This window comes from Macaca nemestrina, chromosome 1 (assembly GCF_043159975.1).
Source record: "Macaca nemestrina isolate mMacNem1 chromosome 1, mMacNem.hap1, whole genome shotgun sequence".
In the NCBI taxonomy this organism is placed as follows: Eukaryota; Metazoa; Chordata; class Mammalia; order Primates; family Cercopithecidae; genus Macaca; species Macaca nemestrina.
Genome location: NC_092125.1, coordinates 132,861,803 through 132,879,327, shown reverse-complemented (window position 1 = coordinate 132,879,327; position 17,525 = coordinate 132,861,803). Strand labels below are relative to the sequence as shown.

At 38.6% G+C, this 17,525-nt stretch overlaps 1 protein-coding gene across 10 annotated transcripts in view; it reads left to right on the top strand.

Moving 5' to 3' along the window:
* LOC105485467 (cell division cycle 14A) overlaps positions 1–17,525 on the top strand; it is a 173,885-nt gene that overhangs the window by 13,270 nt on the left and 143,090 nt on the right. For all 10 annotated transcript variants that reach the window (XM_071072340.1, XM_071072458.1, XM_011747852.2 and 7 more), the window contains one exon: positions 16,125–16,200. In XM_071072340.1, the coding sequence (XP_070928441.1) occupies positions 16,125–16,200 (76 nt within the window). The remainder of the gene's footprint in view (positions 1–16,124; positions 16,201–17,525) is intronic.

Sequence of the window (17,525 nt, the reverse complement as noted above, 5' to 3'; positions counted from 1 at the left end):
TGGAAAGGCTTGTTCTTTGGTATTGGAATTGGGCCCTGTAATCCAAATAGACACTTACTTTTTCTTTTTTTTTCTTTTTTTTTTTTATTGTACTTTAAGTTCTAGGGTACATGTACACAATGTGCAGGTTTGTTACATATGTATACATGTGCCATGTTGGTGTGCTGCACCCATTAACTCATCATTTATATTAGGTATATCTCCTAATGCTATCCCTTCCCCCTCCCCCAACCCCACAACAGGCCCCGGTGTGTGTGATGTTCCCCTTCCTGAGTCCAAGTGATCTCATTGTTCAATTCCCACCTATGAGTGAGAACATGCGGTGTTTGGTTTTCTGTCCTTGTGATAGTTTGCTGAGAATGATGGTTTCCAGCTTCATCCACGTCCCTACAAAGGACATGAACTCATCCTTTTTTACGGCTGCATAGTATTCCATGGTGTATATGTGCCACATTTTCTTAATCCAGTCTATCATTGATGGACATTTGGGTTGATTCCAAGTCTTTGCTATTGTGAAGAGTGCCGCAATAAACATACGTGTGCATGTCAATACTTACTTTTAACAACTTGGCTCACTTTTTGTGTGGCTAAAAAGTTAGTGAAATCAAATATATTAATTGTTATGACATCTGTGTGCCCCTCCTAGTGCTGGTCAGGGGTGTAGGTTTGGATGTTGATGGCATAGAAAGCTAGTTTGCTGGGAAGGATAGTGTATAGGGTCTTCATTTTCAGCCTGTCCATTGTCATTTCTTCTCTTTTTGAGTTGTGAAGGAAAGGTATTGAAAATGCAGGAAAGAGCTCTTTAGGGAGAAACTCTAGGGACTGAATTTTAAGCAGTTTCTGAAGTGACTTAAAGGATTTCACCAAATGTTTTAGCATGTTAAGAATGAGCAGCCTCTAATGAGAACTAATTAGCTAAATGGAAGATTTAAATAATTTAAAACATTCAATTTTCATTTAAACTTAGTTACAGCAGCCTGATATTAATGTATCCAGGAAGTTTTGGATAAATAATTTATAGAAAAATGATTTCTTTTATCTTGTCTATAGCATAGTTTTGAGTTAAAATGTGAACATAGAACATTTTTGAGAGAAGTATGGAAAAACTACTCTTGCCTAGAAATATTTGTGGGAATGAGTATTTAGGTTAGAGGTAGGTCAGGAGAAACCCTTTTGGTTTTTAAATTTTTATTTCAAATGAAATGTGTAGCAAGTAGGATAATTTAATGGAAGGTTGAATGCCACTTAAGCATATACACACATACACATATATATGATCTTATAGAGTCTTACGGTCATCATTTAGAACCTCAGTCTCATTATAAATTATTATGATGTAGACAGAAGAGGAGATTTGGTTGAATCTCGAGACAAATTTCATTGTGGGAATAATAATAATAAAGCCATAGCAGCAGCAGCAGCAGCAGCAGCAGCAGCAGCAGCAGCAGCAGCAACAGCAACAGCAGCTAACACGTATAGCCCTGTGCCAGGCAGTGTTCTAAGTGGTTTACACACAAACATTAACTCAATTAATCCTCAGAACAAGCCTAGGAGTTAGATGCTGTTATTATCACTACTTAACAAAGGAGGAAACAGAGGCGCAGAAAGGGAAGTATATTGCCTAAGGCCACTGAGCTGGTAAGGCAGAGCAGGGATGTAAGCCAGAGGCAGTCCGCCCTGGAGTCCAGGCATTTCCCAGTTGGCCTGAGACTGAGGCCAATGGGGAGGGTGTAGGACACCTTTGCCCCTTCCTGACAGACTTGATCCCTCTAACTTGGGTGGTGACAGCTCTTGGGGGAAATGTGCCACTGACAGTATATGCACAAACTATGACCAGCTCCTATCTGGGAATGTGTGGTGGTAATTTAAAAAATTTTCTTTGTAATTTCACTTTTGGGGGGTGTAATTTTGCCTTTTTTTTTTTTTTTTTTTTTTTTTTTTCCTATCAGTGCATTACCAAAAAGAAAGAGAGGAAAGAAATTGAGTTAATTGTCAGACATGTGAAAACGAAAGAAGCCCAGTTTTTATAAGCCTGAGATAACTGCTTTTGTAGACTGTCTGGTCAAATGTTCTGGCTGCTTACCTGGTGTAACTTAACGTGATTTTTTTTTTTTTCTTTTTTTTTGTGGTATTCTCCAAAAAAACCCTCAGAAAACTGTTTAGTTTTTAAAAGATGGTAGTTTATAGTTTCTTCCCCCCTTTTTCTTCTCTTCATCCAAACCTTGGAAAAGTAAAATTGTTCAGGGCTGCTTTTATTCACCTTCTTTTTTTTTTTTTTTGAGTTGGAGTCTCGCTGTGTTGCCCAGGCTGGAGTGCAGTGGTGTGATCTCGGCTCACTGCAACCTCCGCCTCCTGGGTTCAACCGATCCTCGTGCCTCAGCCTCCTGAGTAGCTGGGATTACAGGCACGCTTGACCATGCCCAGCTATTGTTTTTTTTTTTTTTGTATTTTTAGAAGAAGTGGGGTTTCACCATGTTGGCCAGGATAGTCTTGATTTCCTGACCTCATGATCTGCCTGCCTCAGCCTCCCAAAGTGCTGGGATTACAGGCGTGAACCACTGTGCCTAGCCTTTTTCACCTTCTGTTTTGAGCATATGACAGCCAATGTTATGAGGTAGTATATGTTAAGAGGAAGTAGATATATCTGTGTACATTCACAGTTAGTTCTTTTTTTTTTTTTTGAGACAGGGTCTTGCTCTATCACCCAGGCTGGAGTGCAGTGGGGCAATCTCGGCTCACTGCAACCTCCACCTCCTGGGTTCAAGCGATTCTTCCACCTCAGCCTCCCAAATAGCTGGGATTATGGGTACATGCCACCATGCCTCGCTAATTTTTGTATTTTTTGTAGAGACAGGGTTTCACCATGTGGGCCAGGCTGGTCTTGAACTCCTGGCCTTAAGTGATCTGCCCGCCGCGGCCTCCCAAAGTGCTGGGATTACAGGCATGAGCCACCGTGCCTGGCCCACAGTTCTTAATTCTGTAATCCAGGGGAATCAAATTTACCTTCTAGATACTGATTTATTTAAATATCTACTGTTTTGACCTCTTAGGCATTCGGTGTAGAGTTGATCTCTAATCTTCATAATGATAAATTATTACTCCATTCTTTCAGTTTGCTTGAGATAAGGCTGTGAAAACATGAAATTTAGCCAAGGTGCTAAGGAGAGTTATCTTAACAGGGCTGGTCGTAATCATGCAGCCTGAGAGAGAGCTCCAAGTGGGCTGCAGGAGATCCCAGTGGGGAGCTGTCAGCCTTCCAAGTTCTTTCTGGCCAGGTCACCACAGGGCGGCTTCATTGTTTTGTTTGAAGTAGATTCCTAAGACATCAGATGTTCTCATTTGTAAGTTCATAAACACATTCCCAAGCCAGAAGTAAATGACTTTTACTTAGCCACAGCTCAGTACACCTTTGTGCTTATAAAAAAAAAACAACCAAAAAACAAAAACAAGAACAAAAACCTCAAAAACAAAAACAGAAAATTTTTATGGGAAGTGAAAAGCATAACTTAAAACTTTCATAACTGGTTGAAATTGCTCTACAAGAAACTTAGTATTTAGATGGGATAGATTTTGATGCAGAACACTGCGCTAATGCTTAGGAGATATGTATATGTAAAGAAGGAAGTGGAAACACATACAGTACAGGATAATACATGACCAAAACTGCAAATGTATGTGTTAGGAGTTCAAGAAAGGAAGAGATTATTGCTACCCAGGGTGATAAGCACTGAGCTAGTTTTTGAAGGGTGTATAATAGCAAAGAGTACATTTTATGATCTCTCTGAAGACCAGTACTACCTGTTTTTGCACACCATTATGTCCCAACACCTAGCACTGTGCCTGGCATAGATATGGGGCTCTAGTAATTTTAGTTGAATGAATGAATGAGTCAGTGAGTGAGTGAAAAAGAAAGGAAAGAAAAAGATTTCAGGCAGAGTCCGGAGAAAAGGCACAAGAGGTGTTTGGGAATAGCAAGATTCTGTTAGAGGAGGTGTAATAATATTTGAATGGAGAGGAGTCACAGGTCACAGCAGCAGTCACTTAGTTGGGGAGTGGATTGTGGAAAACTGTTTGGATGTCAGTAAGTTGTGCTTGCTGGTAAATGGCAGAGAGTGACCAGGGCTCTACTTTAGGACGAGTGCTGCCATCGCTCGAAGGTGGGGTCAGTTAGGCTATGGCAGAATTGGATTAGGGTTGTAGCAGTGGAGAACAGAAAGGCCAGATGGGGAGAGGCTAGAAAGAATCGATTGACTGGATTTGGGACTGACCAGATGAGGGTAGGGAGGAGGAAGCAAAGGTGAATTCAGTTTCTGGCTTGGGTGACTGGGAGAGGGTGACACCTTTAAGTAGGTGAGGTATGTAAATCAGAAGGAAACTGCCTTTTTGCTATTCTGTTTTGTTTTGAGGATTGGAGATAGGAAGCAAAAAAGGGATCATTATAATGGAGTCTTTGTCTTTTGTGATCTTTAAGCAGAAAATAGACCGTGCCTGTCCTGGATATTTAAAATGTGGGGAGGTAAGTGGCACAACTGATCTCAAGTTCCTTTCTGGCTTTGTGATTTGAGCTGAATTTTTTATACTTAATTGTGAAATTCATTGTGCTTAGATTTTTAAAAAAAAATTTTTCAAAGAATATTGCTTTTCTACAATGAAGAAATTCAAACCTACAGTGCTATAAATTTTTAATTGGCATAATTTTGTATATGCAGTTTTAAATGCTAATATTTTTAAATCATACATGAGCATTGTAAACCTATGCCATTTTTCAAAATCACCATAAATGTCTCTATATTAATAATATTTCAGGGAAAGGATATACCATACTGTATTGAACATTTTCCTCTCTTTGGTCATTTTGGTTGTTTCCTATGTCTTGTCATTTTAAGTTGTTCCAATTCACATTACTGAGGCAAAGTAGAGCTGTGAATAATTCTTTTTAAAGCTTTAGTTTTAACTTACTTAAAAAAAAGTGGTTTGTTTTAATCAACGAAATACTTCCAGGAGCACCAAAGAATTTTATGTGGATTGAGAGTCATCAAAAATATTGCTGTATTTATTCAAAATATGTAGCATTCCCAGTTCTTGACACTTGAAAATGAAGCAGCATTGTTGCCTGAGGTAAATACGCGGGGTTCTTCATCTCACCCAAGAAGATTAACAATAGGGACACGTGAGTGGGTTAAGGAGCAGAAAGTTTAATAGGCAGAAGAAAGGAGAGAGGAGAGCAGCTCTCCCTTTCTTGTGAGACACAGGAGTCCAAAAGGGAAAGGTGGGCCTGCACCTGACTGCAACAGGTTTTATAGTCTGGCTTGGGGAAGCGGTGTCTGATTTACATAGGGCCCATAGATTGGTTCAACCAGGTGTGACGTTTACGTAGTGGGAGGGGAAGGCTGGTCACCCCACCCCAGTCTTACTATGCAAGTGGACTTTCCACTCGGCCAGTGCCATCTTGTCTGCTGCTCACTGTACGTGTGGCTGGCAAAAAGAGAAGATGGAGCTGCCATTTTGAACATGCTTAGTCCCAGGTAGTAATATTCCTACTGGCACAACTGCCGACATTCACCTGTGCAAGTTTCCAGCATGCTTGTTTACGTGTGCAGCTCTATTTTACAGGCTGCTCTTTGTTAGAAGAGAAAATGATTTTACGTCTGCTTTTCATTAAAAGGAAAACCTTACCGAGGTCTCCTGTACCCTCACTACCTGCCTAAGTAATTTCTTTTTAACTCCTATATCAAAAACATCTGGCAAATGATCACAATTATTTGTTGTTGACAGTGAATTCCTTTATAAGAAATACTTTGTGTAAACTATAAATTTGAATAAGATATCTCCTTTGTTGTTAATTTAATTTTTTGGTCTTTTTATCCCAGTGACAAATTGAAGAATTTGCCGGTTTAGAGTTTTTTTTTTTTTTTTTTAAATAAAATTTAATTTTCTTTTGGGAACCGGAAAAGGTAGTTTATTTCAAATTTGGTCCCTATGATTGATGTACTTTAATACATTTATTCAGTTTTGTGTGTCTGGAAATGTGGCATTTCAGTGAGACAAATTCTACAGAGAATTGGAAAATTACATTCTGAAATATCAAAGTTTTATACTTTAAATAATTTATGGAAACCTTTCTAAAATGAATATACATTTCTACCTTAAGGAATTTACTGGCCAGGCCCAGTGGCTCAAGCCTGTAATTCCACGCTTTGGGAGGCCAAGGTGGGCAGATCGCTCGAGCAACATGCTGAAACCCTGTCTCTACAAAAAATACAAAAATTAGCCAGGCATGTTCCACATGCCTGTAGTCCCAGCTCCTCTGGAGGCTGAGGTGGGAGGATCACTTGAGCTCAGGAGGTCGAGGCTTCAGTGAGCCATGAGCGTGCCACTGCACTCAGCCTGGATGACGATCAAGACCCTGTCACACACAAAAAATAATTTATTGATCGCAATTTACTTTTTTTCTGTCATACACAGACTTCATCATTATGGATGATCATTTTTATTTTTTATTTTTGAGATGGAGTCTTGCTGTGTTTGCCAGGCTGGAGTGCAGTGGCACAATCTCAGCTCACTGTAACCTCTGCCTCCCAGGTTCAAGTGATTCTCCTGCCTCAGACTCCCGAGTAGCTGGGACTACAGGTGCACGCCACCATGCCCAGCTAATTTTTGTATTTTGTTTTTTTAGTAGAGACAGAGTTTCACCATGTTGGCCAGGAGGGTCTCAATCTCTTGACCTCGTGAACCACCTGCCTTGGCCTCCTAAAGTGCTGGGATTACAGGCATGAGCCGTTGCCCCCGGCCCTGTGATCCTCACCACAACTTTTAGAGTAATTATTTTCCTTTTGAGAGCCTCAGTCACTTTATGAAATGTGAGGGTTAGCCTTTTGTGTATGGGAGAATCACTCATCATTCTGTTTTCTAACAAAGCTTTGCATGTACTGTCTGTATAGCTCTCCTGCCTTCAGTACTAGCCTTTGAATAATGGGGTTAATTTATACTGCTGAGAATGTTTCTGTGGGAGTGAATTTTAATTTTCCCAGTGCATTCCTGAAGAAGTCTTTTGTTTTCATTAATCTGAGTCTCGAAGGGAGTTTTTATTAATTGACTTTCTCTAACGAGGGATGTTAGAATTACAGACCCTGATACTGAAAAGGTTCTTGATACCATCTGGTCTGTTGTTTGACTTTAAGGCAAAGTGAAAGCACTCACCCATTTTACAGAAACAGCAGCTGACACCTGACCTGACTGGTATTTGCTTCGGGTTAAGAAGGTAATAAGTGGAGAATGGTTCCTCACACCCTGGTGTTGTAAACCTGAACTTTCTTAGAAACCTGGACAATACATCAAGGGACAGGATTGATAGTTGATATTGGAGTTCTCTCCTTCCTTTATGATCTCAACAAATGTCAAACTTTTTGCAGATGAGTAAGTAATAAGGATGTCAAGTTTCCTAATACATGTAGCTGCTTTCTAGTCTGTGGGTTTGCTTTCTGGCTGTGCAGAAAACAGTGAATTTCAGGGAAAAAGCTGTGTTCTTTTCCTTCCCCAAAGAGGAGACACCCTAAGGGAAATGTCTTCTGTACCCAGACCCAATGCACTGAGAGGACAGATAGAACAGAGTACATCAAATAGGGCAAGTAGACCTTGAGAAACATTTGAGCAGTTGAATGGCTTTGTCCAATAAGGATAACTAGAGTCGTAGACTCTGTAGACTCTATATAATGGCTAGAACTGTGATATATGATGTTACATAAGAGCTGGAAAGAACGTTAGGAGCCATCTAATTCAGTGGCTTCATTTGATAGATGAGGACGTGGAGTCCCAGAGAGGCTGTGACACCAGCTTAGGGATAGTGAGTGACCAAATTGGGACTGGAACCTTTTGGCACCCAGTGATCTTTAGTTCTACATGAGACTGCTTCGTGCGTGGGAAGCTTGTTAGATGTGCAGCCACTCTTCCCCAAGAAGTTGGCATCAGTGTGACTGTGGGTGGTTATGCTAAAGGGCTTGAGCAAAAACTCAGACTAGTGCCCTCATCTGAGGTTGGTATTCGTTATGCTTTAGGACCTTTTTAAAACGTGATCGTAGCCGGGCACGGTGGCTCAAGCCTGTAATCCCAGCACTTTGGGAGGCTGAGACGGGTGGATCACAAGGTCAGGAGATCGAGACCATCCTGGCTAACACGGTGAAACCCCGTCTCTACTAAAAAATAAAAAAAACTAGCCGGGCGAGGTGGCGGGCGCCTGTGGTCCCAGCTACTCCGGAGGCTGAGGCAGGAGAATGGCGTAAACCCGGGAGGCGGAGCTTGCAGTGAGCTGAGATCCGGCCACTGCACTCCAGCCTGGGCAACAGAGCCAGACTCAGTCTAAAAAAAAATAAAAAAATAAAAAAAAATAAAACGTGATCGTTATGAATTCAGCCATAATGATCACATTTCATACAGAAACTTTATCATCTGACTGGAGGGGTGCTGATAGTATTCTAGTGATAGGGAAACTGTTAGGTAATGTGCAGCCCAGAGGCATTGCTGATCAATTTCAACAAAATTTTACACACACACATGCACACACATGCACGCGCACACACACACACGATCTCATTGTGTTTTGGAGGATACCGCTATCTTAGCATTTATCACATTGTAATATCTTTACCTGTCTTCTCAGAAGATAGTGAGCTCCTTGTGGATAGGGACTGGTGACCAATAGGCTTTTAGTAACTATTTGAGTGAGCAAGTGAATGAAGAGACAAAAAATGTCAGCAGTGCTGGTAAAACATTGAAAGGTTGGCATGCCTTATAATGATCTGATAGAATTTATTCATCCTATTTTTAAAGCAGTTAATTTTTTTTGTATTGCAAGTACTCTGTGATGAATATGCTAACTTGTAATGCCTTGCTCAGAATAGGTAGTCATAAATCTTGTAGAATAAATGGGTAATTCTTAGAATGTAGCTTATCTTTTTGCTGAGGAGTTGGGAATTTTCACATGAAGCTTCTAATGTATAGAATAAGGTATAACAATACTTCAAACAATGATTCCTCTGTGAATTGACTCACTTATATTATAGTTTATTAGAAAAACCGAAGACAAAATAATGGTACATCATAAACTTCATAAATCTTGTGAGAAGAGATACACATGTTGAGTATGATAGCAAGGCTTCTAGGCCTAGCTTCTATGTCCCTTCAAATTTGTAGGACCAGCACCTGTGGGGTGGTGGGTGATCCTACCCTTGTGAACGTTTGCTGTGATACTTGGGTTCCTGTTTCTTTGTTCTCCTGGTAAGGAGATGAACCTCCTTCCTCCTCCACTTGCATGACTCCAAATGCTCCAATTCTTTTAGTTTCTTTCCTGTCAAAACAGAAAAGGGTTTGATTTTAGCTATTTACACTTACTGAATAAAAGATGGATGGACCGATTTTCACTTAATAGTGCATGAGTTTCATTCTAGGCCTTGACTCATAATTTGCCAACCTTCTTAGAAGAAATCTGCAAATAGGTGGAGAGAATCATTTGTTCGTTTGTTCATTCATTTAGAGATGAAGCCATGGGTACCCTGAAATAATAAAATGTCCATGTTTTTCCCTGGCCACATGAGACCGAAAGACAAAGTGGGGACCCTTGCTTGGCTGTGGCTCTGGAGGCCTTTTCCTAGGAAATGCCAGGGTGGAAAAGACTCTGTCCATTGTCATTAACTTCAAGTTTAGGAGCGCACTTAACCTTCAGATTTCTGAATAGTCTCTGAAGCGCTTATTTCTACCATCTCCTCCCTTTTCACTGTCTCTGGGTTGATGACCTTCCATTTCTCCTCTTCCACCCTGCTTTTGTTCTAAGCTGCCCAAATAGATATATTTTTACTTTCTAGTACATTTGACTCATTTTAATTGATTATCAATTAATTTTTATATTGAATTTCCCTCTAGCTAATAGTACGTATTATAGGTATGTTTTCATTTTTCCCTCAACTCTGGTGAAGAAAGTTCTTACAAAGGAGCATGTTGTTGGAAGATGTCTTCTTTATTCACAGTATTGCATTATACCAAAGTTGGTGATAACCCAGCATGGTGTGAACAACTATCAGCAATTTTTCAATGATCTTGACATTAAAAAATGTATTTATTAATAGTAAGCTAGAAAACTATATGTGTAAGACTATATTATTTTAAATACATAAATGGTCTTATTAGTGTATTGTATCAAATGACCTTAAGATAAGATAGAGCTTGTTGACTTTATATTTCTCTGTGACAATTCTGACTTTTGAAGACTTGTTCAAAATTATTCTTGGTTGTGCAAAACTTTTGACTGAATTTTTTTAGTGCAACTTGAAGCTCATCCGTTTTTTTGTGGGATATAAAGACTGGCCCACTGAGTTTCAACATACTGTGGGGTGGGAAGTCCTCTGGGTTTGGATTGCTTATTGTTTTTCTACCTTTAACCAGAGACTCTTGCCAAAAAAGAGGCATAACTACTTCATTGTTGCTATCTTTGGATAGCAGCCTGCTCTTAAAACAGCCTGTCTTTTTGAGAGACAGTAAAGGAGGGTGGGAACTAGATCCTCACCTATTTTTCCATTCTCTCATGTTCTAAGTTCCAACTGGCTTTTTGGAAATATGACCCTCTTGAACAAAACAGGATAAAAATTACCAGGGCCTAATCTCACTGTTGGGAAATAACTGGGCCCTTGTAGGGAAAGGATATTGTCTTCAAACATTTTATCTATACTTCGTTTATGGTACTTGGTCATTTTATCTTTTATAGTTATTTTGATATGTCTTTTCATCTTGATCAGTATGGTCCATCAGTGCAGATCATTGTTGAATTCTGTAACCATTAGCTACCTGTGGCTTTTGAACACATTTGAAATAATTGAAGAATTTTTAATTTGTTTCACCTTAGTTAATTTAAATTTAAATAGCCATGACTAGTGGCTACCATGTTGGAGAGTACAGATCAACTTAAGGATGATGTTTGTATTTGATTTACTTTCTCCTGTGTTATTGTAGTATACCAATTTTATTTCCTAGTGTTTGGTGAAATAGGTTCATATGTGAACCATATTGCTTTCAAAAGTACACGTGGCTAAGCCATTCTGATTGTTAGAAATTGTACATCTTTGAATTTGAGATTGAAGTTGGCTTGTAATGATTAGTATGAAACTGGAATTTGATGACTTGAATTCTTTTTTTAAAAATTTCAACTTTTATTTTAGATTCAGAAGTATATGTGCAGGTTTGTATACAAGCATATTTTGTGATGCTAAGGTTTGGGGTATCAATGATCCTGTCACCCAAGTAGTGAGCATAGTTCCCAATAGTTAGTTTTTCAACACTTTACTCCCTTCTTCCCTCCCCACTTCAGTAGTCCTTCATATCTATTGTTGCCATCTTTTTGTCCGTGAGTACTCAATTGTGTACTTCCCACTTATAAATGAGAACATGCGGTATTTGGTTTTCTGTTCCTGCACTAATTCAGTTAGGATAATAGCCTCCAGCTGCATCCATGTTGCTGCGAAGGTGGAACGATTTCTTTTCTTTTGGATATATACCCAGTAATGGGATTGCTGGGATTGCTGGGTTGACTTTTTAACAGTAACCATTCTGACTGGTGTGAGATGGTGTCTCATTGTGGTTTTGATTGGTGTTTCTCTGATGATTGGTGATGTTGATCATTTTTTCATATATTAGGTGCTTGTATTTCTTCTTTTGAGACATGTCGGTTCATGTCTTTTGCTTATTTTTTAATGGGATTATTTTTTGCTTGTTCAACTGTTAAATTCCTATGGATTCTAGATATTAGACCTTTGTCAGATACATAGTTTGCAAATATTTTTTCCCCTTCCGCATGTTGTCTGTTTACTCTGTTGATAGTTTATTTTGCTGTTCAGAAGCTCTTTAATTAGGTCCTACTTGTCAATGTTTGCTTTTTGAGGACTTAATCATAAATTCTTTCCTGAGGCTGATATTTAGAATGGTGTTTCCTAGATTTTCTTGTAAAATTCTCCTTTTTTTTTTTTTTTTGAGACAAGGTCTTTCTTTGTCACCTAAGTTGGAGTGCTATGGCATAATCATGGCTCCCTGCAACCTTGACCTTCTGGGCTCAAGTGATCCTCCTGCCTCAGCCTCCCAAGTACCTAGGACTATAGGTGTATGCCACCACACCTGGCTAATTAAAAAAAAAAATTTTTTTTTTGAGACAGTGTCTCATTTTGTCACCCAGGCTGGAGTGCAGTGGCACCATCAGAAGTCACTGCAGCCTCGACCTCCCAGGCTCAAGCAATTCTCCTGCCTCAACCTCCCAAGCACCTGGGACTACAGGTGTAAACTACCACGTCCAGCTAATTTTTATATTTTTTTGGTAGAGATGGGGTTTTGCTATGTTGCCCAGGCTGGTCTCGAACTCCTAGGGTCAAGTGATTGGCCTGCTTCAGCCTCTCAGAGTGTTGGGATTACAGGAGTGAGCCACTGCGCCTAGCCTAAAGTTTTTTTTTGTAGAGATGGAGTCTCTCTTTGTTGCCCAGGCTAGTCTCAAACTCCTGAGCTCAAGCAGTCCTCCCACTTTGGCCTCCCAAAATGCTGTTTAATAAGCATGAGCCACGGCTCTTGGCCTCTTCTGGGATATTTAGTTTGAGATCTTACATTTAAATCTTTAATCTATCTTGAGTTAATTTTTGTGTATGGTGATAGATAGGAGACCAGTTTCATTCTTTTGCATTTGGCTAGCCAGCTATCCCAGCACCATTTATTGAATAGGAAGTCCTTTCCCTATTGCTTATTTCTGTTGATTTTGTTGAAGATCAGATGGCTGTAGGTGTGCAGGTTTATTTCGGGGTTCTCTATAATGATCCATTGTTCTATGTGTCTGTTTTTGACCAGTACCATGCTGTTTTGGTTATTATAGCCTTAAAGTAGAGTTTTAATTTGGGTAATGCGATGCCTCCGGGTTTGTTGTTTTTGCTTATTACTTTGGCTATTTGGCCTTATTTCGGTTCCATGTGAATTTCAGAATAGTTTTTTTTCCTAGTTCTGTGAAAAATGATATTGGTAGTATAATAGGAATAGTGTTGAAACTGTAGATTGCTTTGGGCAATGTAGTGATTTTATCCATATTGTTTCTTCCAATAACATGAGCATGGAATGTTTTTTCATTTGTGTTGTCTATGACTTCTTTTAGCAGTGTTTTGTAGTTCTCCTTGCAGAGATCTTTCATCTTGGTTAGATGTATCCCTAGGTATTTTAGTTCTTTTGAGGTATTGTAACTGGGATTACATTTTTGATTTGGCTCTTAGCTTGAATATTATTGGTGTATGGAAATGCTACTGATTTTTGTACATTGATTTTGTATCCTGAAACCTTATTGAAGTTGTTTATCAGTTCCAGGAGTCTTTTGGCAGAGTCATTAGGATTTTCTAGGTATATCATTATATTGTCAGTGAAAAGAGATAGTTTGACTTATTTTCCTATTTGAATGCCTTTTATTTTTTCTTTGGTTGCTTGCTCTGGCTAGGACTTCTAGTACTATGTTAAATAGGAGTGGTAAGAGTGGGCATCCTTGTCTTACTTCAGTTCTTAAAGGGAATGCTTCCAACTTTTGTTCATTCAGTATGATGTTGGTTGTGGGTTTGTCGTAGTTGGCTCTTATTATTTTGAGGTATGTTCCTTTGATGCCCAGTTTAAGGTTTTTTTTTTTATCATGAATGGATGTTGGATTTTATCAGAAGCTTTTTTTGTGTCTTTGAGATGATCACATTTTTAAAATTTTAATTCTGTTAATGTGGTGCATCATATTTATTGATTTGCATATGCTGAACCAACCTTGCATTCCAGGAATGAAGCCTACTTCGTTGTGATGCATAAACTTTTTGAGGTGCTGCTGGATTTGGTTTGCTGAGGATTTTTGTGGCTAACTTGAATTATTTTTGCTTTCTCAAAATTTATTCAAAGTGAGTTTAGAAAGCTGAAATAACCATAGCTAAAAATCCCAAATTTAACTTTAAATTCTACCAGTGTCAATATTCATATTCAAGTAGAAAAACAAGGTATATTAGTCAAAAGTTTTGCTTCCATTAACCTAAGGATAAGAAAATATCTTATATAGAAAAAAGGTTACCTTAATCAATACTGGTAGGTGTGTATTTATACACAGGCATACCATGGAGATATTGCAGGTTTGGTTCTAGACCACTGCAATAAAGCAAATGCTGCAATAAAGCAAGTCACACAAGTTTTTTTGGTTTCTCAGTACATATAAAAGTTATGTTTATACTATACTGTGGTCTATTAAGTGTGTAATAGGGTTGTGTCTAAGAAAGAAATGTATATACCTTAACTAAAAATACTTTATTGCTAAAAAATGCTAATGATCATCTGAGCCTTTAGCAAGTTGTAATCTTCTTGCTGGTGGAGGGCCTTGCCCGAATGTGATGGTTGCTGAGTGATCAGGGTGGTGGTTGCTGAAGGTTGGGGTGGCTGTGGCAATTTCTTAAAATAAGACAGCAGTGAAATTTTGCCATATTGACTGACTCTTCCTTTCATGAAAGATTTTTCTGTCGCATGAGATGCTATTTGATAGTGTTTAACTCAAAGTAGAGCTTTCAAAATAGGAGTTATTCCTCTCAAACCCTGCTGCTACTTTATCGACTAAGTATGTGTAACATTCTAAATTTTTTGTTGTCATTTCAACAATATTTACAGCATCTTGAACAGGAGTACATTCCATCTTAAGAAACCAGTTTCTTTGCTCATTCATGAGCAAAGCGTGTGAGCATGATAAAGTTGAATGAGAAGCAACTCCTCATTCAAGTTTTATTATGAGAATTCAGCAATTAGGCTCTACTTCTAATTTTAGTTATCTTGCCATTTCCACTACATCTGCAGTTACTTCCATCACTGACATCTTAAACCCCTCAGTGTTACTCATGAGGGTTGGAATCAACATCTTGCAAACTCCTGTGAATGTTAGTATGTTGACCTCCTCCCATAAATCTTAAACCTTATGAACCAACCTCTGCTAACTTCATACTTTTATTCTGCAGCTTCCTTACCTCTCAGCCTTCATAGAATTGAAGATAATTAGGGCCTTGCTTTGGATGAGGCTTTGGCTTAAGGGAATGTTGTGGCTGGTTTCATCTTCTGTTCAGATCACTAAAACTTTCTCCATATTAGCAATAAAGATATTTTGTTTTCATATCATTCATATGTTCCCTGAGGTAGCACTATTAATTTCCTTCAAGAACTTTTTCTTTACATTCGCAGTTTGGCTGTTTGGATCGAGAGGCCTAGCTTTTGGCTATCTTGGCTTTCAATATACCTTCTTCACTAAGCTTAATTATTTCTACTTTTTGATTTAAAGTGAACCATGTGCAACTTTTCCTTTTACTTGAACACTGAGAGGCCATTATAGGGTTATTAAACATTTTTGAATAGTGGGAGGATATGTGAGAACTGAGACTTTATGAAGACTAATGTCTTTCTTGGAATACAGGATGAAAGGAAAGGGGAGAGAGATTTTAAAAAGTACAGGCACTTCTCAAAAGAAGACATTTATGCAGCCAACAGACACATGAAAAAATGCTCATCATCACTGGCCATCAGAGAAATGCAAATCAAAACCACAATGAGATACCATCTCACACCAATTAGAATGGCGATCACTAAAAAGTCAGGAAACAACAGGTGCTGGAGAGGATATGGAGAAATAGGAACACTTTTACACTGTTGGTGGGACTGTAAACTAGTTCAACCATTGTGGAAGACAGTGTGGCGATTCCTCAAGGATCTAGAACTAGAAATACCATTTGATCCAGCCATCCCATTACTGGGTATATACCCAAAGGATTATAAATCATGCTGCTATAAAGACACAAGCCTGCCCTGGCTTCCCAAAGTGTTGGGATTACAGGCGTGAGCCACCGCGCCCAGCCACTGGTTCCCTGTTAAAATAGAGACTAGTTAGAGTAACTAGAGGGCATTAGGATGAAACCATTAGTTATTTGGATTATACCATGGATCAGATTGGTTATAAGATAATTGAAATTTGATTGTGAATTTAATGAAATTAAAGATGAACATTGATGTTACTGAAAGTTATACTTTTACTAAATACTAACTTTTTTGTTTTTCTTTTATCTTAGTTTCTATGCAGATTTTGGACCGCTGAACTTGGCAATGGTGTACAGATATTGCTGCAAACTAAACAAGAAACTAAAAGTGAGTATTGTAGTGATATTTGTAATTTGGAATTAAAATATTTGAACCATAGGGTCTGCTCAGTGGGGTTGGTGTGCATGCAATATTTAGTCAGATGATTTTGATCTCTGGAAATTTATGTGAGTAGTTCACCTAGAATTTGAAAGTGATCCTCCTGATTATACCACAAAGGACATGCTAACCTCTTTCAGTTTTCAGAATGAGTTGCAATATGAGCTGAATGAAGTCACTGGAATAGTGATCTAAGAAAGAAAGCACAAATCCTTTTAGGCTGTTGTTAATGAGTCTATCAAATTCCCTCCTAGGATAATTTTTCTGAAACTTTCAGATATGCCTGTAGACCCTTTTTCCAAGTGATGAAAAGGGCTCATCATGGCTGGAGCTGTGTGCATAACATTTTCTGTTTGGTCAAGATTGAAATTTTTTGCATGTTTCTTAAATGTTCTGTGTAGTTAACAGCCAAGTGAGATTGATGAACCAGCAGCGACAGAGAATGGAATTTTACCTGAGATGATAGCATTCTGGTCATACATTTAGTATTCATCTATATTTTTGATTTCACATGGGTATCTGGTTTCATTTTCTGTACTTTTATGTGGATTTTGACATGTGGCTTTTTTTTTTTCTTCTTTAAGCATATGAGGAAACTCATCTATATACCTAGTTTAGTAAACTTATTTTATCACACAGAAAGCAATATGTATCTCTTTTTCTTCCAATTTCTAAATGAAGATCTTAACGATTTCAGTTTGAAAGACAAAATGCTTGCAATCTACACATCTGACAAAGGGCTAATATCCAGAACCTACAAAGAACTCAAACAAATTTACAAGAAAAAAACAAACAACCCCATCAAAAAGTGGGCAAAGGATATGAACAGACATTTCTCAAAAGAAGACATTCATACAGCCAACAGACACATGAAAAAATGCTCGTCATCACTGGCCATCAGAGAAATGCAAATCAAAACCACAATGAGATACCATCTCACACCAGTTAGAATGGCGATCATTAAAAAGTCAGGAAACAACAGGTGCTGGAGAGGATGTGGAGAAATAGGAACGCTTTTACACTGTTGGTGGGATTGTAAACTAGTTCAACCATTATGGAAAACAGTATGGCGATTCCTCAAGGATCTAGAACTAGATGTACCATATGACCCAGCCATCCCATTACTGGGTATATACCCAAAGGATTATAAATTATGCTGCTATAAAGACACATGCACACGTATGTTTATTGCAGCACTATTCACAATAGCAAAGACTTGGAATCAACCCAAATGTCCATCAGTGACAGATTGGATTAAGAAAATGTGGCACATA